General features: G+C 44.2%; 1 protein-coding gene across 1 annotated transcript in view; it reads right to left on the bottom strand.

Moving 5' to 3' along the window:
• The window catches only part of LOC141134158 (uncharacterized), an 89461-nt gene that overhangs the window by 29766 nt on the left and 34088 nt on the right, over nt 1-25607 (bottom strand). Inside the window, exons 7-9 of the mRNA XM_073623743.1 lie at nt 13741-13899; nt 12615-12755; nt 3845-3998 (exon numbers count right to left, since the gene is read on the bottom strand). Coding sequence (XP_073479844.1) covers nt 3845-3998; nt 12615-12755; nt 13741-13899 — 454 coding nt within the window. The remainder of the gene's footprint in view (nt 1-3844; nt 3999-12614; nt 12756-13740; nt 13900-25607) is intronic.

Raw genomic sequence — 25607 nt, 5'->3', positions numbered from 1 at the left:
TTGAATGACATGGCAGGGCTCTGTGCAGACTCATCAAACCATGTCTTTATGGAGCTGGTTTTGTACACCGGACTGAACTGTTACCACAAGGTTGGAAGCACACAATAATCTAGATTGTCTTTGTAATCTCTAGCAATACCAATACCCTTCAGCGGAGGCACCTGAACTTAATATTTTGGAGGGATGTGGTGGTCAGGTTTCCACAAAATTTAGGTTCGTAAGGTGTAAATGCAGATCAGTTTGATTAAGGGTGCCACAAAAGTGTAAATACTGAGTGACAGCGCTTGTTTTTCTATTTTGTGTGCTGTGATCACTCGGTGGTTCACTGACAACAATGTACTAATTACTACATTGTAAGCCAGTGGCGGCCTGTTCATTAGGGGTGCATGGGCGCCGCCCCCCCCTATCCATGCGTCTAGCCTCCTGATCTACATACAGGACACCGGATGCATGAATTCCAATGGGGTGGAGTGTTTTTTGAAGCACATGATTAGAACCAGTGGCTCTAATTGGCTTAAAAAAAGGGCAGGCTCGGGGCGCAGAGCACTGTACTCCGAGCCCACCCAGTTGTGTGATGATAGCGAATGAACATTCTCTATTTTCACACTTAATCTCCTCCTCCCAATTGGCCAAAATGTCAGGCGATCCTCTTGATTGCATAGGAGAAGGAGAGAGGACAGGCACGATGGAAGCCAAGAAGAAAAGGACACCGGAGCTCGCAGCACGCCACACTGAGGACACCGGAGCCGCTGCCTGCAATCCACCGCCCGCCACCTACATGAGGTAGGTGGTGGACTGACCGGCAGACAGGGGGTAGTGCCGCGCCGCCGGCCACTCGTGGGGGGGGGGTTGTTGGCTGCCCCCCCCAGAAAAAAACCCACAAGCCGCCACTGTTGTAAGCTATGTAGCATGGAATTGTTTTAGAAGTAGAAAAAACTAATTAGTTTATGGCCGAACTGATATAAAATCATGAAGGCTCCTTACTAACTGGGGTTCCCCATGATTTTGCTGCCATAATAGGAAAAGATTAGACCACCTTTTTGGCATAGCACTGAAAAATGGAGTATACTCCTTATTAGGCCACCTATAACTTCCCCCACTCTCTGCTTGTTCTATGTTATTAGTTTGCATTTTCCCAGCTATTTCTGTGGACTACTGAACAACCTGTTTATGTTATGGAGAAGAAAGGAGGGGAATGTGTTCTGTAGTCCCCACAGAGGGTGACAATGCTGCTCCTCTATACAATGGAGTGAGTGAGCATTGTCCCCCTAGGCCAGGAATTGTGTTACTGGGAGTATCACCTGGTCTAAATAAGGAAAAAGAAATCTGAAATAAAGAAAACAAATGCAGCCATCACATCTATGGATTGTTAGGCTGTAATATATTACATTTTTGTTCTTTAGTGTTTAGATACATTTTAACTACTTCTTTTCACCAAATAGTTTTATGTCATTGCAGTGCCATTTTATGTTTTTGTTCATTTTGCTTATTTCTATAATTTTGTATAAAAAAAAAAGAAACAAACAGCTTTATAAAAAAAAATACATTTATTTCATTTGGCATGATATCTCATAACAACTTCAATGCATTAGCAGTGAATATATTTCTTTTACGATATTTTTTATTATTGTTTTTGCAGAATAACAGTATAGAAAGTGCACAAGTGGCAGTCAGTAGTTTTTCCAGGCACAACATACATTTTATTTATTTATTTATTTATTTCAGGTACTTATATAGCGCCGTCAATTTACGCAGCGCTTTACATATACATTGTACATTCACATCAGTCCCTACCCTCAAGGAGCTTACAATCTAAGGTCCCTAACTCACATTCATACATACTAGGGACAATTTAGACAGGATCTAATTAACCTACCAGCATGTCTTTGGAGTGTGGGAGGAAACCGGAGTACCCGGAGGAAACCCACGCAGGCACAGGAAGAACATGCAAACTCCAATAGAGTCATTATTACAGCATAGTGCATAGCAGACATTTTACCATTAAAGGCACGGGTTTAGAAAAAAGTTGCTAACATAACAGGTTTGATATTACACTGGAAATCCACCTGGAAGTACTGGCATTGTTAATTTTGTGTATGTGTGGTGCCAGGCAGTTGGACTATCAATCAAAATATGCAGTGAGCACCCGAGCTTACGAAGTGAAGTGAGTGGAGTAAGTCCACTGAGGCTGTTTATTCCAGTGATGTGAGCTGAGCGGGAGAGGAAATTTGGGGTGACTGTCTAGAAGGGTTCTTGCAACCCAAGCTGATGCTTGAAGAGGATGCCAGGGTGGCAGTCCTTGTCTTTCCTCCCAAGCTTTGCCTGGAGACAATGATACTAGAGAAGAGTAGAGAAGGTCTTATGCCGTGTACACACGGGCGGACTTTTTTCGACCGGACTGGTCCGACGGGACGAATCCGTCGGACAATCCGACCGTGTGTGGGCTTCATCAGACCTGCAGCAGACTTTTTCGGTCGAAAATCAGACGGACTCTAGATTTGGAACATGTTTCAAATCTTTCCGACAGACTCGAGTCCGGTCGAAAAATCCACTGTATGCTAGTCCGACGGATGAAAACTGATGCTAGGGCAGCTATTGGCTACTGACTATCAACTTCCTTATTTTAGTCCGGTCGTAAATCATCACGTATGAATCCATCGGACTTTGGTGTGATCGTGTGTAGCCAAGTCCGTTCGTTCGAAAGTCTGTCGGAAGTCCGTCAAAAGTCCGTCGAAAGTCCCTCGGAAAGACCGTCGGACCTTTGATGCTGAAAAGTCCACCCGAGCGTACACGGCATTTATCTGAGGCCAAGTCCCATGGAATCTAAGCTGTCCTGTTTTGAGGGGGCTGGAGCATCAGGCAGATTGCTGCCCATTTGGAGCATCTTCAGGGGAGTCTATTATGCTGAACAATGTAAATGTGAGCTTCAGGAAAGCTGCTGTCTAATGGACATTGCATGGAGACCTCATGACTCAGATCTTACCTATGACTACTCTCATAGGGCCAGAGGACCTACTCCTATTGGGAGGCTGCTGTTGATTAAACTTCGGCCACAAACAGAGGTACTTAAAGAATCTATTGTCTTTGGGAAGCTGCCACTGAAGAATCTAGGGCCAGTGCTAGTTGTTCTTGAAGGATCTATTTGTAACTGAAACATTAGGGTCAACGTCAATTTTGATATTACCGGGAGGACCCTACATAAGAAATTAGAGCCAGCATCAATTTTTATGGTTGACATAAGAAGGTCTGTGAAATTTTGCCGTTTTGAGTTATCCTATACCCCTAACCCTCTCTCCACAATGCATTGGTCCATTGAGCACATAAACTACAAAAAAACTAAAGATACTGAAGCCTAATTATCACTACTGGTGTGTTTGTGTATTGACCAGGTCCAGCGACATGAAAGTATCACCAATATGTAGGGTTGGAGAGCCCGTTATAAACCTGCAGCCCCTGCAGATTGCTGGTTTATATAGGTACTCTTTAAATAAAACTTGAAAAAATAATACAATACAGCATAATACAGTATAATAACATCTAAACATTCAAGAAATGCCACAATGTCAACACCCTTCATCCTGCCTCATCGATCGAGTTCACATACCTAAAGGTTCAACTGAATTTTCTCCGAATGTCTTGGTGTTGTTTTGTAATACAGTGTTTTTAGGTACAGACACACTCATAAAATTGCAGCATTAGTACAAGAATCAATCACCACCACCGCCACAGTCCCCTCCGCCACAGTCCCCACCGCCACAGTCCCCACCTCCACCACCACAGTCCCCACCTCCACCACCGCAGTCCCCACCGCCACCACCCCAGTCGCCTCCACCCCCCCAGTCACCTCCACCCCCCCAGTCACTGCCCCCAAAGCCCCCATGAGACATATCACCAAAGTCTACCCCACCAGCACTGGCCCAACCGAAGTCTCTGTCACGAGCTGTGGCTGTGGCTGTCTTGTAGCTGTGGCTGCGAAAAATTTCCCGTATGCAGGAATTCTGCAAAAAAAGAGAAATACACAGCTATGATAAAGGCAAATCCCATCTTATCCACTTTGCAGCCGGGACAATTCTGACATTTCTCTCATACATGTAAAAATCTGGTTTTTGGATATTTTCGCTAGAAATTTACTTAGAACCCCCAAACATTATACTTTTTCTAAAAGCAAAGCCGCCCGTGTGAAAGCGGCATAAAGTGCCATTGAACTTGTGAGAATGATTGACACATTTGCCAGCAAAGTTTTTATATATGGACCCCTCAATGTTGTGAACCTGCACACACACATTACAACCAGACTCTACAATCTAAGCTTAGGTTACAGTGGAGGGGTCATAAGATTTATTCTGTATAAGAATAATAAGTATTAAAAAGGGTTGGATGTGACAGTGTGTGGATTAATTGGAAAGTTTTCCAATACATCTGTATGGTGTGACTGTACAATTGTATAATACAGGGGTCTCCAAACTTTCTAAACAAAAGGGCCAGTTTACTTTCCTTCAGACTTTAGGAGGGCTGGACTGTGGCCAGTAGAAAAGGTCCCGACGTCAGTGGGGAAAAAATAACGCACCATTGTTTGTTTCAGTGAGAGTATATGCTCACCATTATTGGTGTAATTGGGAGGAATTGTGCCCCATCATTGATGTCATTGGGCCCTATCGGTGTCAATGGGTGGAATTGTGCCCCAACCTTGATGTCATTGGACCCCATTGTTGGTGTCACTGGGAGGAATTGTGCCTCATCATTGGTGTCATTGGAAAGGAATTGTGCCACTTCATTGGTGTCAGTGGGGGGGGAGGGTTTATGCTACTTTGTTGGTATCAGTGGATGAAATAGTGCCCCAAGGGCCAGATAAATGCAAGTAAAGGGCCACATCCGGCCCCGGGCACCAGTTTGGAGACCACTGGTATAATATGTTCTCTGCTGATACCCTGACATGATACAGTCTGGCTGCTCATTCAGATTATTCAATATATAATTTCAAGTTTTATTTTTTTGAAATCACACCAGACAACATTCAAACAAGTCTCCCATCACAAGCCATTGATAAAGGTAATTCTCGCATTTCCCATAAATTCTACCTTCATTTCATAGTCACATGACCACACAGGATTTTCTTACCAGGTTTTATGATATGTGGGTGGGATGTAGATGCATTTACAGACATGATGCATGGAGACATGATGCATGGGTTGGTGAGGAACATACCGTAGTTCCCCATCTGTTAATGTGGAGTTCAACCCTACAGCTGCTTGTTCTGACTCAGAGGCTCCTGCTAAGATCCAATGCCAATAGGAGTTGGGCAGGGGATGTGTCAATGGTCAACCAGGCTGACTACAGGGTTACAGACACACTGCACGTTGGCATCTTGTAGCTCTAAGTCATATTGAGGGGCATAAACCGACTACACCAGAACAGATCTGCTTCCATAATTGGTGTGGTCAGAATTCTGGAGGAGCAAAAAGGGACTGGCGGGATCTGTAGATATTTGCTCATAACTATCAGAATTACATTAAAAATAAAGATACATACCCAATAGTTACGATGGACAAATTAATGCGTTTAGTGAATTTCATTTTCAAGGTTTAAAAACACTTCAAATAAAAAGTTGGTCACAATCAGAAGATATCCCAGATTCAATTTGTTAGAGCAAAAACATTTCCCAGCAGCTATGTAGTGTGAGGAACCATCTAATCCTAAATATCACAAGGTACAGATGTTGAGAAATTTTCCTGACCTGGTCGATCAGACCTGAATCTAAGTATGACTGTGTGTGGGCAGCATCATTAAAACCAGTCCATGTATGGTATTCTTTCCGATATCTGTTGGTTAATTTATATAATAAAGTTTGAAAGTGTGTGCTGCATTTATTTTTTATTCCTTATTTAAGCTGAACTCTGGTCAGCTTACAAAATTCGAATTTGGGTAATGTCCAAATGGACCAATAAGAAAAAAGGAAGGACAAATAAGGATAAGTAAAGATGAATAAGGACAAGTAAAGACAAGAAAGAACAAGAACAAATATGGACAAGAAAGGACAAGTAAGGATAAGTAAAGGCAAAAAAGGACAAGTGAAGACAAGAAAGAACGAGTAAGGACAAATATGGACAAGTGGCCCATATTTTGTATGATGACATGGTCACTCTAATAATATTCTTATTCCCTTCTGTGACTCCGTCTGGGAAATTTACGCTCAAATTCCATACAGTTTGTGTGTTTACTGGAGTGACAGAAGAGGAAGTTATGGCTGATTCACCCCAGTGTGGACACAGACCACAAATAAGAACCTAAAAGAAGAACAGCTTTGGCTGAAGTTGGGATTTAGCCTGAGTATACCTAATATCCAGAGGAAAATAATACCCTCAGGCTCGGTTCACACTGGATGCCGATGCGGCTCTCAGCAGGGGTCCTGTGCGTCCTGTTTCACAGTTTCAGGTCCAATTTCCGCCCAAATTTTGGGCGGAATTCGGACCTGAAACAGACCAAAAGACGCATAGGGCTCCGATGCAAATTTGCACCGGAGACGAATCGAAGATATGTGAACCGGCTCCATAGAGAGCAGGTCACATTCTCCTGATATTGCGAATTGGATGCGGAAATCCCGCATCCAATTCGCAATAGTGTGAACCCAGCCTTAGTTTTTTCTATATCAGGGTCGCCATCAGGGGGGTACAGCCGCTACAACTGTAAGGGGCCCCGGGACCCGAGGGGCCCGCCTGGGCTAGAAGAAGGCAGGACGGGTGAAGGGGGCTGTGCTGTGGGGAGGAGGGCTGAAATATATAGAGGTGTGTGGGGGAGGCTGACATATATACAGGTGTGTGAGGGGGGCTGACATATATACAGGTGTGTGTGAGGGGGGCTGACATATATACAGGTGTGTGTGAGGGGGGCTGCCATATATAGAGGTGTGTGTGCATGAGGGGGATGACATATATACAGGTGTGAGGGGGGCTGACATATATACAGGTTTGGGTGGGGCGGACAAATACACAGGTGTGTGTGAGGGGGGGGGCTGACATATAAACAGGTGTAAGGGGGCTGACAAATATACAGGATTGAGGGGGGGGCTGACAAATATACAGGTGTGAGGGGGGGTGACAAATAAACAGGTGTGAGGGGGGCTGAGTGCCTACAGGTGGGGTGGCCGGTGTGCGGATTCGGTAGGATGGCCCTTAGGCAAGTCCTGGGGAATGTTGGTGATCAGGCGGGGGGCCCAGGTCTAACGCTGTGTAAGGGGCCCAAACATTTCTGATGGCTGCCCTGTACTATATAGCTGTATAAAGTGAACCTGCACGCCACTCATTCCCAACCTGCAGCCCTTTGGTACTTATTGTGTGGCCTTCAGGCAGCAGCCAGTAGAGGGAGCATTGTTTTGAGAAGGTGCTGTGATGGCAGTGATCTCTAGGACTCATTAAAGTGGTTGCAAACTGCAGGTGATTAAAAAAAATTGCATCACATACTACAACATTATGATAGACTTACCTAAGACGGCTGACATGTTCCCCCCCGGTCTTCCTTCTGGGTTCAAGGCCTCCGGCTACATGAGTGGCCAGGGGCACAAAGACGCACAGAAGCTGCTGTTTCCGGCACTGTAAACTGGACCTTCAGAGGGCATGTGCCGGTGATGTCATCGACTGCATGCACTCTGAATATCTCCTAAACTGTGCAATTTTAGGAGATATTCACAGTCAGGGGCGGCCCACCCATTGTGGGCACACGGACGCCGCCCCCATATCCATGCCGCAGCCCCCCCATTCATGCACCTGGCCCCTTTCGGGGCGCAGGGCACATTAATTCCTATGATGGGAATTAGCGGGGGTGTGTTTATTGAAGCACTGATTAGAGCTAGGGGCTTTAATAGGCTTCAAAATAGAGTGGGCTCGGGGCACAGGTGTGTTGCAACAGCGAATGAACATTCACTGCTGCAACACTAATCCTCCTCCTGGCCAATCGAGAAGCTGGTCTGATACCCATCACCTGATTGACTGAAAGGACAGGCCATCCTATTGGACGCCTAGGAGAAGAAGAGAGGAGCCTCACAGAAGACACAGGAGTCCGCCCGGCGTCCATAAAAGCCTGGTGCTGCTGCCGGTGCCTGCAACCCGCTGAGGCCCGCCACTGCCTGCCGGAGCCCAACCTACCCGCTGGTGCCTGCTGGGGTAGGTGAGGGGGGAGGGGGTTCTGAGATGCCACTTACAGGTAATCCTTATTATAGGCTTACCTGTAGGAACAATTGGTAGAACAGAGTTTATTACCACTTTAACGATCTCCAACCTTCAACCACACCTAGAGCATGTCCCCAGTCTCTGACCATCTCCAGCTGTATATTGTCAGTCTCTGTCAATCTTATGTAGCACTACATATACTAAATATTATGTGAGAACATCTGGGGAAGTCAGGGTCCTCATTGAGGACCCCTTATCTAGTTAGTTGCCCACCACAGCTGTAATCCATTTTAAATGTTTAATGGTAAAAAGCCCTGCCTAAGATCAGACCCCACAAACTTACTGTGCTATTACCTATGTATGCCTCTCTGAAACTAGTTTGACCTTGATACTAAGGATCTGACTTTACTGTCCCCCGGGCTCATGCTCTCCCCTCACCATTCCCTAATGCAGGGGTCTCCAAACTTTTGAAGCAAAGAGCCAATTTATTGTCCTTCAGACTTTAGGGGGGCAGACTGTGACCAGTGGGAGTAGAAAGTGGCCCAGTGTCAGTGGGAGAAGCAATACCTCTGGCTTAGTGATCAGTAGGAGTAAAAAAAAATATATATAGCACCTACTGTATGGTCAATAAGAGGAAAAATAGAGCCTCATTATTGGTGTCAGTGGGATTAATAGTGCCCCATCATTGGTGTCAGTGTGAGGAATAGTGACCCATCATTGTTGTCAGTTGGAGAAATAGTGACCCATCATTGGTGCCATTTGGAGAGATAGTGCCCCATAGACGGTGTCAATTGGAGAAATCGTGCCCTGTCATTGGTGTCAGTGGGAGGAAGAGTGACCCATCATTGGCAGGGATGAGCTTCGAGTTCGAGTCGAACTCATGTTCGACTCGAACATTGGCTGTTCGCAAGTTCACCGAACAGCGAACAATTTGGGGTGTTCGCGGCAAATTCGAATGCCGCGGAACACCCTTTAAAAGTCTATGGGAGAAATCAAAAGTGCTAATTTTAAAGGCTTATATGCAAGTTATTGTCATAAAAAGTGTTTGGGGACCCGGGTCCTGCCCCAGGGGACATGGATCAATGCAAAATGCGGTCGTTTTTTCAGGAGCAGTGATTTTAACAATGCTTAAAGTCAAACAATAAAAGTGTAATATCCCTTTAAATTTCGTACCTGGGGGATGTCTATAGTATGCCTGTAAAGGGGCGCATGTTTCCCGTGTTTAGAACAGTCTGACAGAAAAATGACATTTCGAAGGAGAAAACCAATTTAAAACTACCCGCGGCTATTGCATTGCCGACAATACACATAGAAGTTCATTGATAAAAACGGCATGGGAATTCCCCACAGGGGAACCCCGAACCAAAATTTAAAAAAAAAAATGACATGGGGGGTCCCCCTAAATTCCATACCAGGCCCTTCAGGTCTGGTATGGATATTAAGGGGAACCCCGGCCAAAATTAAAAAAAAAATGACGTGGGGTTCCCCCTAAATTTCATACCAGACCCTTCAGGTCTGGTATGAATTTTAAGGGGAACCCCGTGCCAAAAAAAAAAAAAAAACGGCGTAGGGTCCCCCCAAAGATCCATACCAGACCCTTATCCGAGCACGCAACCTGGCAGGCCGCAGGAAAAGAGGGGGGGGCGAGAGTACCAGGCCACATGCCTTCAACATTGGGAGGGTGCTTTGGGGTAGCCCACCAAAACACCTTGTCCCCATGTTGATGAAGACAAGGGCCTCATCCCCACAACCCTGGCCGGTGGTTGTGGGGGTCTGCGGGCGGGGGGCTTATTGGAATCTGAAAGCCCCCTTTAACAAGGGGACCCCAAGATCCCGCCCCCCCCCCTGTGTGAAATGGTAAGGGGGTACTTACCCCTACCATTTCACTAAAAAACTGTTAAAAATGACAAGAGACAGTTTTTGACAATTCCTTTATTTAAATGCTTCGTCTTTCTGCTATCTTCCTTCATCTTCTGGTTCTTCTGGTTCTTCCTTCGGCATTCTCGTCCAGCATCTCCTCCGCGGCGTCTTCTATCTTCTTCTCCTCGGGCCGCTCCGCACCCATGGCATGGGGGAGGCTCCCGCTCTTCTCTTCATCTTCTTCTTCTTCTCTTCTTCCTTCTTTTCTTCTTCTCTTCTTCATTTTCTTCTCCGGGCCGCTCCGCACCCATGCTGGCATGGAGGGAGGCTCCCGCTGTGTGACGGCGTCTCCTCGTCTGACGGTTCTTAAATAACGGGGGGCGGGACGGCATTCCCCGTGACGTCACAGGGAAGTCCCGTCAAGTCACCGTGCGTCAGAGGGGGCGGGGTCACCGGGTGGCCCCGCCCCCTGTTATTTAAGAACCGTCAGACGAGGAGAAGCCGTCACACAGCGGGAGCCTCCCTCCATGCCAGCATGGGTGCGGAGCGGCCCGGAGAAGAAAATGAAGAAGAGAAGAAGGAAGAAGAGAAGAAGATGAAGAAGAAGATGAAGAGAGGAGCGGGAGTCTCCCCCCATGCCATGGGTGCGGAGCGGCCTGAGGAGAAGAAGATAGAAGACGCCGCGGAGGAGATGCTGGACGAGAACGCCGGAGGAAGAACCAGAAGAGCCAGAAAAACCAGAAGAACCAGAAGATGAAGGAAGATAGAAGAAAGAAGAAGAATTTAAATAAAGGAATTGTCAAAAACTGTCTCTTGTCATTTTTAACATTTTTGACAGTTTTTTAGTGAAATGGTAGGGGTAAGTACCCCCTTACCATTTCACACAGGGGGGGGCCGGGATCTGGGGGTCCCCTTGTTAAAGGGGGCTTCCAGATTCCGATAAGCCCCCCGCCCGCAGACCCCCACAACCACCGGCCAGGGTTGTGGGGATGAGGCCCTTGTCCTCATCAACATGGGGACAAGGTGTTTTGGTGGGCTAACCCAAAGCACCCTCCCAATGTTGAGGGCATGTGGCCTGGTACGGTTCAGAAGGGGGGGGCGCACTCTTGTCCCCCCCTCTTTTCCTGTGGCCTGCCAGGTTGCATGCTCGGATAAGGGTCTGGTATGGAATTTAGGGGGAACCCCACGTCATTTTTTTTTTAAATTTTGGCCGGGGTTTCCCTTAATATCCATACCAGACCTGAAGGACCTTGTATGGAATTTAGGGGGACTCCCACGTAATTTTTTTTTTATTTTGGTTCGGGGTTGCCCTGTGGGGAATTCCCATGCCGTTTTTAACAATGAACTTCTATGTGTATTGTCGGCAATGCAATAGCCGCGGGTAGTTTTAAATGGCTTTTTTTCCTTCGAAATTTCATTTTGCTGTCAGACTGTTCTAAACACGGGAAACATGCGCCCCTTTACAGGCATACTATAGACACCCCCCAGCTACGAAATTTAAAGGGATATTACACTTGTATTGTTTGACTTTAAGCATTATTAAAATCACTGCTCCTGAAAAAACGGACGTTTTTAAAACTTTTTTTTGCATTGATCCATGTCCCCTGGGGCAGGACCCGGGTCCCCAAACACTTTTTATGACAATAACTTGCATATTAGCCTTTAAAATTAGCACTTTTGATTATTCATGTTCGTGTCCCATAGACTTTAACGGGATTCACGTGTCCGAACAAACATTTTTCCTGTTCGCATGTTCTGGTGCAAACCGAACAGGGGGGTGTCCGGCTCATCCCTAATCATTGGTGCCAGTTGGAGAAATAGCGCCCCATCATTGGTGTCACTGGGAGAAATAGTGCCCAATCATTGGTGTCAGTTGGAGAGATAGTGCCCCATTATTGGTGTCAACTGGAGGAATCCTGCCCCATCATTGGTGTCATTGGAAGGGATAGTACTCCATAGTTGGTATCAATTGGAGGAATAGCATCCCATCATTGGCGTCAGTGGGAGGAATAGTGCCCCATCATTCGTGTTAGTGGAAGGAAGAGTGCCTCATCATTGGTGTCAGTTGGAGGAATAACACCCCATCATTGGTGACAGTGGAAGGATTACTGCCCCCTCATTGGTGTCAGTTGGAGGAATAGCACCCTAACATTGGTATCAGTGGGCAGAACAGTGCCCCATTACTGGTATTAGTGGGAGGAATAGTGCTCCATTGTTGGTGCCAGTGGGAGAAAGTATTTCCAATTGCTGGTGTCATTGAAAGGAATAATGCCCCACCCCTGAATAGTTGGAGTAGAAGGAATTTGGCCCCCTTTTGGTGTCCATTGGAGAAACGGTGCCTGCTTGTTGCTGTCCATGGTGCCTTAAGGGCCCAATGAAGACCTGCATAGAGCTGCAGTTTGGAGATCACTGCCCTAGCACCTTAATAGCCTGTAAAGAGCACTTACATTGGACGGGACTATGGCATTTGGAGGAGCTGCTAAAGCCTCATACTTCTCATATAATTGTATCTACTAGGATTGGATGAACTCCCTGCTCTCTCCATTCCGACCTTCTAGGAGTCCTGGGACTGGCCTGGCCCTTTCCACTCACCACATAGAGGAAGGCTGCCAGGATCATGGCTTTCAGAGCGGCCTCCATGTTCGGCGGGAATTGGAAGATGACTTGGGTAAACTTCCCTTCCTTCTTTTTGGTGATGAAAGCCACAGGATGGGAGCCATCCGTGCCACGTATCTGAAGGGTAGAAGCAGATTACAATAAAGAGGAACTGCAGGCAGATAGAAAAGACACACATGAATTCAGCTTTTTTTTTTATTTATTGATTTCAGCCTAGTAACAGTTGAACTGTCTTCTCTCCTGTACTGAAATTTCTTACTCTGTTTTCACTGCACACTGTGAGCTTCTCACAATGTGCATTAGAAGCTACAGTAAGTCAGATAAAGCCCGCCTCAGTTCCTGGCTGGAGGACATAAAGCACCGTTTAGCCCTTTCCTCCCCAACCCGACGGTCCTTGGCCCACCCTTCTCAGTCGTTGAATTTTGAGTAACATTAATTTAATAAAATATTGCTTATGAAGCCTATGAATATTTTACATTTTTTGTTTGCAGGCAGCCAGTTGAAACTTGCAGCTTATCTATATATAACACAAGATTCCCACAGTACAATGGGTTATTTAAAGGACCAGAACTGCAGTAGTTGTCTCCTTTCAGGCTGTCTGTCAGTGAAACCATAGGTAGAGTCACACGGAGTGAGGAGGAGGAGTTGCTGCTCTAACTTTTTGTGTGTGTAAGCTTTAGCTTGAGCTGCTGAGCTCTGTAAACAACAAGATTTTTTTACCCAAGAGAAAGTAAGGAGGAGCTGAAAAACATGAATACAAAATATTTGTATGTGATATTTTATCATTACATTTACAGCCAGCAGGTGGCACTGTACGCTCCTTCTCACATATTTACTTGTCTGTTCTTAGCTGCTATGTTGTAAAAGCCTGTTGTCTACAAAGCTCAACAGTTCAAGATAAAAAATAAACACAAGAGTGGGTAAGTCAGAGCAGTGCCCTTCTCGGTATGGCTCAGTCCAAGTTTTTAAATAAGAGATTGCCTGTCCAAGAGGTACAGGGGAGGAGCCAGTGCTCTCACACACTGCTGTGTATGTGTATACATTTTAGCTTGAGATTCTGCTTCTAGTTCCCTTCTGCTGCCCAACCCAGTAAAAACGTCACCTTAATAGTATTGTTATTCTTGGAGTTCAGAAATACAGGCAGCTTGGCGCTGAACACCGGCTCTCCGTTCCCCCTCTCAATGGAAACATTCATAATGCTGGAGGAGGAGACGATCCTGACATTCCCGATGTGGTGAGCCGACTGAGCACAAACTTTCAGCTGGGGGAAGGCAATATAACATAACAATTTAACATAACAATATAGCAATGATATACAAATATAACATAAGAAATTAACATAAAAATATAGCAATGACATAAAAATATAACATAACAATATAGCAATGACATACAGTGCCTTGAAAATGTATTCACACCCCTTAAAATTTTCCAAATTTTGTCATGTTACAACCAAAAACGTAAATGTATTTTATTGGTATTTTATGTGATAGACCAACACAAAGTGGCACATAATTGTGAAGTGGAAGGAAAATGATAAATGGTTTTCCAAATTTTTCCAAATAAATTTCTGAAAAGTGTGGTGTGCATTTGTATTCAGCCCCCTTTATTATGATCCCCCTAACTAAAACCTAGTAGAACCAATTGCCTTCAAAAGTCACCTAATTAGAAAATGGAGTCCACCTGTGTGTAATTTAATCTCAATATAAATACAGCTGTTCTGTGAAGCCCTCAGAGGTGTGTTAGAGAACCTTAGTGAACAGCATCATGAAGGCCAAGGAACAAACCAGACAGGTCAGGAATACATTTGACATCTCACTGTCATCATCTGAAAATGGAAAGAGTATGGCACAACTGCAAACCTACCAAGACATGCCGTCCACCTTATTTTTAATATCACTATATACTTTTTTTTTAGGCAAGATATCACGATTTTATATAAATATATATGTATATTTTTATACTGATATTATATATGATAGACGTTCTGCGCTACCCCCAATTGTGATAAACCAATGTGGAATTTAAATTAGTGAAACTCTATTTTAAAAGTGCATAAAAAACACACAAAATCGCAAATATATGAAACATAAATAATCCTGAGTGCTGCAACTAAAAAACCTTGAACATGAGGTTTTGTACAGTATAAAGAAAAAAGTTCAGTGCGCTACTCAAATTAAAACCAAATAGTAATGTGAATATAAAGAAATGAAAAAATTATAGTTCATATGGAAAATGATGGTATCATAAACAGGAGGTGTGATTCCTCTTTAAGTCTTCAGTAAATCTTCTATGGATCTTCTAAGACAGTGCAGAAATAGGAAAAGGGGGCTGCTTACCAGATTTGATGGATCCCCACCACAGAGATCATGTGAGCCTGAACAAAACTGCTCTCGGGGTCAGGAACAGCTGGTCTTTGAGTAAAGACAGACTTCCCTCCACGCCTGGTAGTTGAAATTTCAGAGGCGGCAATCAGGAACACTCTCCTCCATTAGCTGCTCCAGCAAGATCACTCGTAGCAGGAAATGGTATCTTTTTTTTTTTTTTTTTTTTTTTGCCACTTCAGAAAATTCCTAGAGAGACTAATTCAGCTTTCTCGCTCATATATGTCTCTTCTCATCTCTTCATCACTGTGGCGTATTTATTTTTGTTTTCCACGGGAGGTCAAAACAGGGGTTTACAAAAAATACTTATATAAAACTTAACCTCACCTGATAAGGCACAACCCTTAGTTCTCCTTCTCTAAAATTTTATCTTTATTTATGAATCTCTCTGTTTCACCTATCTAAAAAAAAAAAAAAAAAAAAAAAAAAAAAAAAAAAAGGCAAAAAAAAACATATACGTGTATATGTATATATAACCCCCCCCTCCCTCCCCCCTCCCTCCCCCCCCCTTGTGGAATGCCCATGATCTTATTTAGTAGGTAGTTACATCCTGATTTTTTCTGCATAACTCCATGTTTTTTTAAACTCCTTCCAACATTTCCATTTGTCTACTTCTCTCTTTTCCTCTTTGTACAAAGAAAACTGCTCCATGGTGTGGGTCTCTTCCACGGCATTTATCCAGTCCCACATCTCCGGACTTTCTTTTCCCCACCAATTTTTGGGGATTAATCTTTTTGCTGCGTTTAATAGATGTGGAACCAGAGATGTTTTATATTGTTTCACACTTCCTTCTATGCCGTGGAAGAGAACCACCCACGGATCCTCCTTCACCTCTATTTTTGTAATCTCCTTTATCAAACTCAGGATTTTTTTCCAATATTTTTTAATTACCGGGCAATTCCACCATAAGTGAGCCATAGTACCCATCTATCCACATCCCCGCCAACACTCTGCCGATTTCCCATGTTGGAATTTACTCATCCTATCTGGCGTTGCGTACCACCTTGCCATGCATTTATAATTCATCTCGGCCGTTTTTATATCCGCTGCTGAGCTATGGGCCAAAAATAACATTTTATTAATCGTGCTCGTGTCTTTTTGTGTTCCCAATTCCTTTTCGCAGCTTCTGATGAATGTGGGTACCTCTGCTTCTTCTTCTTTTAATATTAGTTTATATAGCTTAGATGTTGTGTTTTTTGTCTTTTCCGAACAACATAATTTTTCTAATTCTGTCAAGTTTTCTCCAGATCTTATTGGTTGAGGTAAATTTTTCACGAAGCGATCTAATTGCATGTACCTCCATTCATCTATCACCCATGTGTCAGTGTTTTCTTTCAATTCAGTTATTGTGACTATTTTCCCTTTTTTAAGTATTTCTCTAAGCTGTACTTTATCTTTTTTTATCCAGTTCCCCCCTATATCTCTTTTCCCTGGTGCAAAATATTCATTCTCCTTTAATTCTATCAGGGGAGAATTAAAAGTCTTATCTAACTGTTTATATACTACCTCCCATGTCTTTAAAACTATTTTTGTCAAACCGTGTGTTTCCTCATCTACTGTTCTGTGACTCGGAGGGTTCCAAATAATAGATCCTAAACGTGTTTTACTATAGTGATTCTCTATGTTCACCCATCTTTTTTCTTGGTTATCCCTAGCCCATTCTATTGCTCTTGATATAATTATTGCTTTATAATATTTTAAGATATCTGGGACCGCGAGGCCTCCTTTGTCTCTATCTTGTTTTAGTGTCTTGAGAGATATTCTTGATCTTTTGTTCTTCCATATTATGTTAGAGATTATTGATTTCAGTTTTCTAATATATTCCTGTGGGAGTCTAATAGGCAACATTTGGAATTTATACGTGATCTTAGGCAAGAGGACCATCTTTATGGCGTTAATACGCCCCATCCATGAAAGAGGTTTTATCTGAAGTTTTTTCCCTTCCCTCCTTATTTCCTCTAAGAGATGGATATAGTTTTTTCTATATAACTTTTCCGGGGAGTTCGAAAGCATTATTCCCAGATATTTGATCTCTTTTTTCCAACAGAATTGGAAATCTCTCTTCAGTTTTTCCTCCTCTATTTTACTCACTTTTATCTTTAAAATTTCCGATTTCCCCATATTGATCTTAAAGTTTGTTATTTCTCCATATTGTTTTAATATTTTGACCAATCTTGGTAGTGTATTTCCGGGGTTACTTATATAGAAGAGCACATCGTCCGCATAAGCGGCCAGTTTGTGCTCCTCTTCTCCCACCTTAAATCCTTCAATGTCAGGATTATTTCTAATTGTTGACAGGAGGGGTTCTAGGGCCAACACGAAGAGAAGGGGGGACAGGGGGCATCCCTGTCTTGTCCCTCTCTTCATCTCGAAAGGTGATGACAGGGTTCCATTGATCTTAATGGCCGCCTTAGGTTTCCTATAAAGTGCTTTAATCCATCCTATCATCTTGGGGCCGATTCCTATTATTTCTAGGGTTCTAAACAGGAACTCCCAGGCCACCCTGTCAAACGCCTTTTCGGCATCACTTGACAAGAGCAGACCTGGGAGTCCCTCCTCCCTTCTCTTCTGGAGCAACAATAGGGTTCTCACCCCATTGTCTCTTCCTTCCCTTCCTGCTATAAAGCCTACTTGGTCCGGATGAATCACCCCATTCATCAGTTCTTTTATCCTCGTGGCCAGTACTTTTGAGTATATTTTTGTGTCTACATTAATCAGTGATATCGGTCTGTAACTCGCGCATAAAGTTGCGTCTTTGGCCTCTTTGGGGATTACGGTGATTGTAGCGAAAAGCGCCTCATTACTTAGTTCATATTCACTTCCCACCCCGTTCATGTACTTACACATTTTCGGAACTAGTATGTCTTTAAATTTCTTGTAGTAATATGTGGTGAACCCATCCGGACCCGGACTTTTCCCCTGTGTACTGTCTGCTATTGCTCTATATATCTCCTCCTCTGTAATTGGTTTCTCCAGAGCCTCTCTAGAATTTTTTGTAATCTTAGTTAATTTGGCACCTTTTAAGAATTCCTCTATCTTCCTGTTTTTACTTTCCTCATTTATCTGGTATCCATTTATCTCCTCCGTATATAGTTCACTATAGTAGTTTTTAAATACTTCCCCAATCTCTTTGGTTTCATACACCATCTTCCCATGTTTATCCTGTATCTTTCCTATAAAGTTTAGGGCTTTTTTTTTCCTGAGCATTCTGGCTAAATGCTTTCCCGCCTTATTTCCCCACAAATATCTTTCTTTAGCTATTCGGTTAAATTTTTCCTTTGTTTCTTGTTCCATCAACTTTTTTAGTTCATCCCGTTTATTTATCAGTGCAAGGTATGTTGTTTGGTGGTGTCCTCTGTGTTTTTTATGTTCTTGTTCTAAGTTAAAAATTTCTTTTATAACATTTCCCATCCTATTTTTCCTTTCCTTCTTTCTCCTTGCTCCCTCTTTTATTATTATTCCCCTTATGTAGGCTTTATGTGCTTCCCATGTCACCGATCCCGATGTATCTCCTGTTTCATTTGTTTCAAAATAATATTTTAGCTCTCTCTCTATTTTTTTGGAGATTTCTTCGTTTTGCAGTAGGTCTTCGTTTATTCTCCACAGTGATTGCCTCCCTTGGGCCCTATAAATCTGCATCTCCATCTCAATAGGGGCATGGTCTGATATTGTGATTATTCCTATTTTTGAGCCTACTATCCTATCTAAAAGTCTATGATCTACTAATATGTAGTCAATCCTAGAGTACGTCCGGTGCACAGGGGAGTAGAAAGTATAATCTCGTATTTTACCATTCATAACCCTCCAGATGTCTACCAGTTGATTTTTATGTAGTTCCTGTTTTATCTTCCTCATCTGTCCGTTATTCGTCCCCTGTGCCCCGGACGTACTATCGATCTCTGGTTCTAAACACAAATTAAGGTCACCCATTACTATGAGTTCTCCCTTCCTGAAGTCCATTAGTTTCTCCAATGTGTCCTTCAGAAACCTTACTGGGTTTTTGTTAGGGGCGTATATGTTGGCGAGGGTACATTCCATTCCTCCGAATATTCCTCTGATGAATAGAAATCTCCCTCCTGGGTTCTGCATCATACCTCCTAGTTTAAACTGTACCCCTTTAGCCAATCCTATCGCCACTCCCCTTGCTCTTTTCGATATTGCATCTCCATAGAACCAATTCGGGAATTCTTTTGATCTTAATCTAATATTTGATTCATGCGTTAAATGGGTCTCCTGCAGGGACACCACCCCTGCTCCATAGGTTTGTAGTTCCCTCAAAATTTTATGCCTTTTTAAATTTGAGTTTAACCCTTTTACATTATAGGATAGGAATTTCAGTGTTGTAATTTTTCTGAGTTTGCTATCTTTTGTACCTCTGCCCTACCTTGAACTACCCCTTTTTCTATCGGTGCATGTGCACAATGTACCCCCCCTACTACCCGTTCCCCTTCCTCCCACCACCTCCCCCCATCCATCCTCCCCCCTCCCTGAACCACTCCTCTTTCTGTCCCGGCATATGCATCATATGCCCCCCCTCCTCCCCATTCCACCTCCTCCCACCACCCCCCCTCATCTCTCCCCCTCCCTCCCCTCCCCTCCCCTCCTGGCCCCATGTGGGCCCCTAGTTTGTTCGACGCCCCAAACATCAGGGTGACCAACAAACCCATTTGTCCCAAGGTATGGGACCCAGTGTACCCTCTCACCCCTTCCTTAGATTGAAAATTTGAAGGGGTGTTGACCCGCTATCTTCTATTTTACGTGATCTGTGTGCCCTTCCCCCCTAATCCCCCCCCGTCCAGCCCGGTATATCTGGTATTTGCAAGTCTAGTTTTCCACAGAACCCTTCCAGATCTTCAGGAAAGCGCAATTTCGCTGATCTCCCCTCTTTGTATCCTATCAGGCAGGCTGGGAACCCCCAGCTATATCTGATGTTTTCTTGCCTCATTTTTTCTAAGAGGGGTTTAAGGTGTCTTCTTCTTGTTAAGGTTTCTTGAGATAGATCGGCGTACACCTGTATCTCCGTACCTTCGTATACCAGGGGTGGTTTTCTCCTTAACTTTCCCCAGATCTCCAACTTATCTTCATAAAATCTAAATCTGATAATAATGTCCCGTGGTCTTTCTTCTGAATTTCTCCGGTGTCCGACTCTATGTATTCTTTCTATCCTTAGGGGTTCTTCTTCCTTTTTATCTATAAGGGGGCCTAATACTATTAAGCACATTTTCCTTAGATCTTCTCCCTCTTTTTCTGGAACTGATCGTAGCCTTATATTCTGTCTTCTGTTTCTATTTTCCTGGTCTTCCATTTTATAAAGGATTTCCTTCTGTATTTGTTGTGCTGTTTTCATTTGCTGTTTAAGGGTTTCCAATTCTTTCTTTTGATTTTCTACTGTTTTTTCTGTTTCTTCTACCCTGTCCAGGAGGCTTCCCAGATCTCCTCTCATCATGCTGATGTCTGCTTTAATCGACTTTTCTAGCCTCAATAGCATCTCACTCATCTCTCCCTTTGTGGGGGGGAGAGACTCGGATGGTCTCCCCTCTATCCTACTACTTTCTAGCTCCCCTTCTGATGTAAACTCTTCCCTGGAGTGTTCTGGGGTCTCCCCCGCCTTCTTGTCCGTCCCTTTTTTATTTTCCACCTTCGCTTTCCCCTGCTTCTCCGCTTCTAGATTTCTTGGGCTAGCTCCTTGTGTCATGTACTGCTTCAGTGTACTAGCCCCTAGTTTATCTTTTGGGGATTTAGGGGCACCTCCTCTTGTCGCTTTATTTGTGCTTTTACTCATTTTTGCCTTCTTTATCACTCTTATTCGTTTACCCAGTCTTGTTTCCTTGCTCCCCCTTTATTAGTGGGGAGCAATATATCTGAGTATAAGGAGGGGCCGCGAGCAATTTATGAGGGTGGGCAGTAAGGATGGTGTATGTGAGCGTTGCTCCAGGTTACCCCTATCCGGGGGTACCCGTATATCAGTCCTGTTTGTGTTTTTGTAGTAATCAGATGGCCCCCAGCTATATATGTTTTTAAGTGTTATACTTCTGCTGGTTTATTAAACTTTGACCGTTTAACCTTTAAATCGGTATTGTTCTTTCAGGGTCTGCCTCCCAAATACTTTATGCTGACAATACAGAAAACTGCTGGGGTTCATATATATTCCTTTATGTCTCTCTCTCGTTTTTACACACAGTCCGGCTGTAGGTCATTACAGATAATATATCCTCTGACCAGCCACTCTGGAGGTAGGGGGAACAGGAGAGGGGGGATAGGAGGGGAAAGACCAAAAGAGGGGGGGAGGACGGGAAGCCAAGGCTTACAACTGTTTTACAAATTACTCACAGTTCTCATCTCTCAATTACATTTGTGCTGACCGCACTGAAAAATGCTGATGACCACATATATTCCTTTATTTCTCTTTAGCGTTTTTTTTTTTTTTTTTTTCCTTTTCAGACACAGTCCCTTGACCTTCAGTCACCTTATCAGCTTTCTCAGTGATGTATTTCTCAGTTGTTTCCACTCAAAATTAAAGCTTTCATCATTTTCATAATACACTTGGCTTCTATAGACTTACATGCTATTTATCCACATCCCTCTCATCCATCCAAGTCTTACCCTCTCCACTCTTTACAGCTCCGTGTCTCAGGCAGTTTCCTTTTGCTTCCTCCGGTGTTTATGGCTGCAAATCACTGCAAACAATAAATCTAACCAGCCGCTCGGTAGGCAAGGGAGATGGGGGAGGGAGAGGAGGGGGAGGGAGGGGGGGACGGGGGACTGGGGCTTGCTGCTGTTTCACAGATCACTCACGGTTCTCGTTTTTATCTTACTGCTCCGGTCGCTTCTCTGGAGGTATAATTTTTCATGGAGCTGTCATTTTCCTCGCTGACAAGCTGGGGGCTGAAGCTCTCCTCCTGTTGTGTTGTGGACGCCGACGGCTTCACAGAGCATTCCTCGAGGCAGCGTCTTGCTAGTACACTGGGATCCCTCCCTCTGTGACGGACGCTACGTTCTCACGTCCTCACTTCCCATTCTCCTCATGATTCGGAAATGGTATCTTTTAAAAGAAAAAGAGGCGCTTCATTGTGCAGTAGTTTAAAATGCTTTAATCCATGAATAGACAACTGATATCAAAGCATTGGCAGGGTAAAACACCATTGCAGTTAAAAAACACAGCCAACGCCGAGGCCGATCAGCTGAGAGTGTGGTGACGTCAGGTCCTCTGGCTCCACCCAGCGCTACGTTTCTCCTAAACAGGCATCGACTGGGAGAGGAGGCTATGCTTAGGAGAAACATAGCGTTGGGTGGAGCCAGAGGACCTGACGTCACCACACTCTCAGCTGATCGGCCTCGGCTGTGTTTTTTAACTGCAACGATGTTTTACCCTGCCAATGCTTAGATGTCAGTTGTCCATTCATGGATTAAAGCATTTTAAACTACTGCACAGTGAAGCGCCTCTTTTTCTTTTAAAATATACCATTTCCTGCTACGAGTGATCTTGCTGGAGCAGCTAATAGAGGAGAGTGTTCCTGATTGCCGCCTCTGAAATTTCAACTACCAGGCGTGGGGGGAAGTCTGTCTCTACTCAAAGACCAGCTGTTCCTGACCCCGAGAGCAGTTTTGTTAAGGCTCGCATGATCTCTGTGGTGGGGATCCATCAAATCTGGTAAGCAGCCCCCTTTTCCTATTTCTGCACTGTCTTAGAAGATCCATAGAAGATTTACTGAAGACTTAAAGAGGAATCACACCTCCGGTTTATGATACCATCATTTTCCATACGAACTATAGTTTTTTCATTTCTTTATATTCACATTACTATTTGGTTTTAATTTTAGTAGCGCACTGAACTTTTTTCTTTATACTATACTTATATTATATGCATATTAATAATAATTTACCCTTTGAATGTTCTATAATTCATTAATTATTAATCTACTCTTTTATGAACTTTTTTATGCATTGCCTGTAGTTTGTAGCGTGCCGTTCTTCTCCAGCAGTGTGTCCTTTAAAATGTGTGTGTAATTTTCTTTCAGGATATTGGCTTTGGCCCCGCCCCTTGATAGACTTCAAAAACTCCTTGCCCAGTGTCCGTCCCTCATGCTTGAGAAAGGAGTGCCGCTATTCTCTCCACCAATAGCAAGCAAACTCGGAAACGCATCGCATAGTCGTGACGTCACAGCCCGGCGCCACGCTGTGCTTGCCCTCCAAGCCTCGTTTTGGCTCTGAATACACAGCCGTGGTAATTCCACCTTAGGCTGCTTTCACACTGGGGCGGTAGGGGGCGTCGGCGGTAAAACAGCGCTATGTTTAGTGCTGTTTTACCGCGGTATTCGGCCGCTAGCGGTGCGGTTTTAACCCCTGGCTGGCGGCTGAAAAAGGGTTAAAGCCACTTGTATAGCGCGGCTATAGCCGCGGTATTGCTGCGGTATAGCCGCACTGTCCCATTGATTTCAATGGGCAGGAGCGGTTTAGGAGCGGTGAATACACCGCTCCTTCACCGCTCCAAAGATGCGGCTGGCAGGAGATTTTTTCTTCTCCTGCCAGCGCACCGCTTCAGTGTGAAAGCCCTCGGGCTTTCACACTGAACAAACAGCGGAGGCTGTTTTGGGGCAGTTTGCAGGCAGTATTTTTAGTGCAATAACGCCTGCAAACCGCCCCAGTGTGAAAGGGGCCTTACGGATGCCGTACAAGCCTTGTAGACATAACAGCGCAGCCTGTGACTGGCTCTGGCATCCTTACAGCTCTATTCCTGGAACCCACAGCTGGATTGACTGTTTCACTCTGACTTCATCCAATCTTGGTTTGTAATCTGGATATCTGAAGGAGAGCCTGCTGTGCTCAGCCATTCCACCCTATCCTTGCCTGGATCTGATGTGGTGCCAGCAATTTATGGACTCGCTGTGACTTGTAGTCCTCCATCCTCTCTTCAGCCCAGAGGCGTGTTTGAACGCTACATTACAGTCTTCCATGTGAGTGGATATTGTTTTTTTTCAATAAATTATTGTTGATATATACTCAGAGGCGACCCTCTCCTTGTTTTTTTCTCCTAGCTCCCTAGCTCATGGGACTTTGCTTCTGGTCTTTTTCAGGGCCGTCTTTAATATTGATTGGACCCTGGGCAAAAATTTTCTTGGGCCCCCTCCCCCCCCCATGCAATTTCACTCTCCACCTGCTCTGAGACATACAATAAAAAGCAGGTAGACTTAAAATCAGTTTACTGTATCAGATCAGGCAGCAATTGTGATTGGTTGCCAGCGGTTACAGCATATCATTACTGCTTACTTACTGGTTGCTAGAGGTTACAGCACACATTACGGCTCACTGATTAGTTACTAGAGGTTACAGCAAATGATTTCTGCTTGTTGATTGGTTGCTAGAGATTTATGTATCATTTCTTGAATGGACTAGCGCAGCACCATATTTCTATTCATTTACTTAACCAATAAGGGCAGGGTGTACCCTATCTGGTGTAGACAGCTTTTCCCAGTTTTACATTTATTATTTCTATATTTTTTCTCTCCCTCCGCACATGGTAGCGCAGGAATAATTTTATTTGTTTGCTAGAGATTACTGTACAGTATTACTTTACTGATTGGTTGGTTGAGGTTACAGCACATCATCTCCTCACTGCAGGGGGGGCATGATATACATATGAATGCCGCCTTTATTTACATATCAATGCCACCGGCCGCTGCTATTTACATATGAATTCTGGTTATTTACATGTAAACACAGGGTCTGCAGGTGAGTCATCTGTACACAACAATAAGGCAGAGCTGGGCAGCATTAATACCAGTAATTCACACTGAGATATTGGGACACAGCACAGGACTAAAACTTAAAAGAACATAGGAATTTAAACTGGGATAGTTGGCAAGTATGAGGCAGCTGCTTTGGGCCCCAAAACAATGACAGGGCCCAGGGCAGCTGCCCCTTTTGCCCTGCCTTAAAGACGGCCCTGGTCTTTTTGGTGGCAGCCCTGACTGACTCCTCTATATATATATATATATATATATATATATATATATATATATATATACTCACCCTGCCATTGGCCTATTAAGGAACAGTTTTTTGAGGTATACCTGCATTGCGCCTTTTTAATTTTTACTTGTAAAGATAAAAAATGACAGGCCGGACAAGGAGAGCATTAATCGGAGAAGCAGCCAAGAGGCCCATGGTAACTCTGGAGGAGCTGCAGAGATCCACAGCTCAGGAGGGAGAATCTGTCCACAGGACAGCTATTAGTGGTACACTCCACAAATCTGGTCTTTATGGAAGAGTGGCAAGAAGAAAGCCATTGTTAAAAGAAAGCCATAAGAAGTCCTGTTTACAGTTTGTGAGAAGCCATGTGGGGGACACAGCAAACATGTGGAAGAAGGTGCTCTGGTCAGATGAGACCAAAATTTAACCTTTTGGCCTAAAAGCAAAACGCTATGTGTGGCAGAAAACTAACACTGCACATCACCCTGAACACACCATCCCCACCGTAAAACATGGTGGTGGCAGCATCATGTTGTGGGTATGCTTTTCTTCAGGAGGGACAGGGAAGCTGGTCAGAGTTGATGGGAAGATGGATGGAGCCAAAAACAGGGCAATC

Source organism: Aquarana catesbeiana, linkage group LG03 (assembly GCF_042186555.1).
Source record: "Aquarana catesbeiana isolate 2022-GZ linkage group LG03, ASM4218655v1, whole genome shotgun sequence".
Classification (NCBI taxonomy): domain Eukaryota; kingdom Metazoa; phylum Chordata; class Amphibia; order Anura; family Ranidae; genus Aquarana; species Aquarana catesbeiana.
Note: the sequence above shows the minus strand (reverse complement) of the source record. Positions and strands in the feature narration are given on the sequence as shown.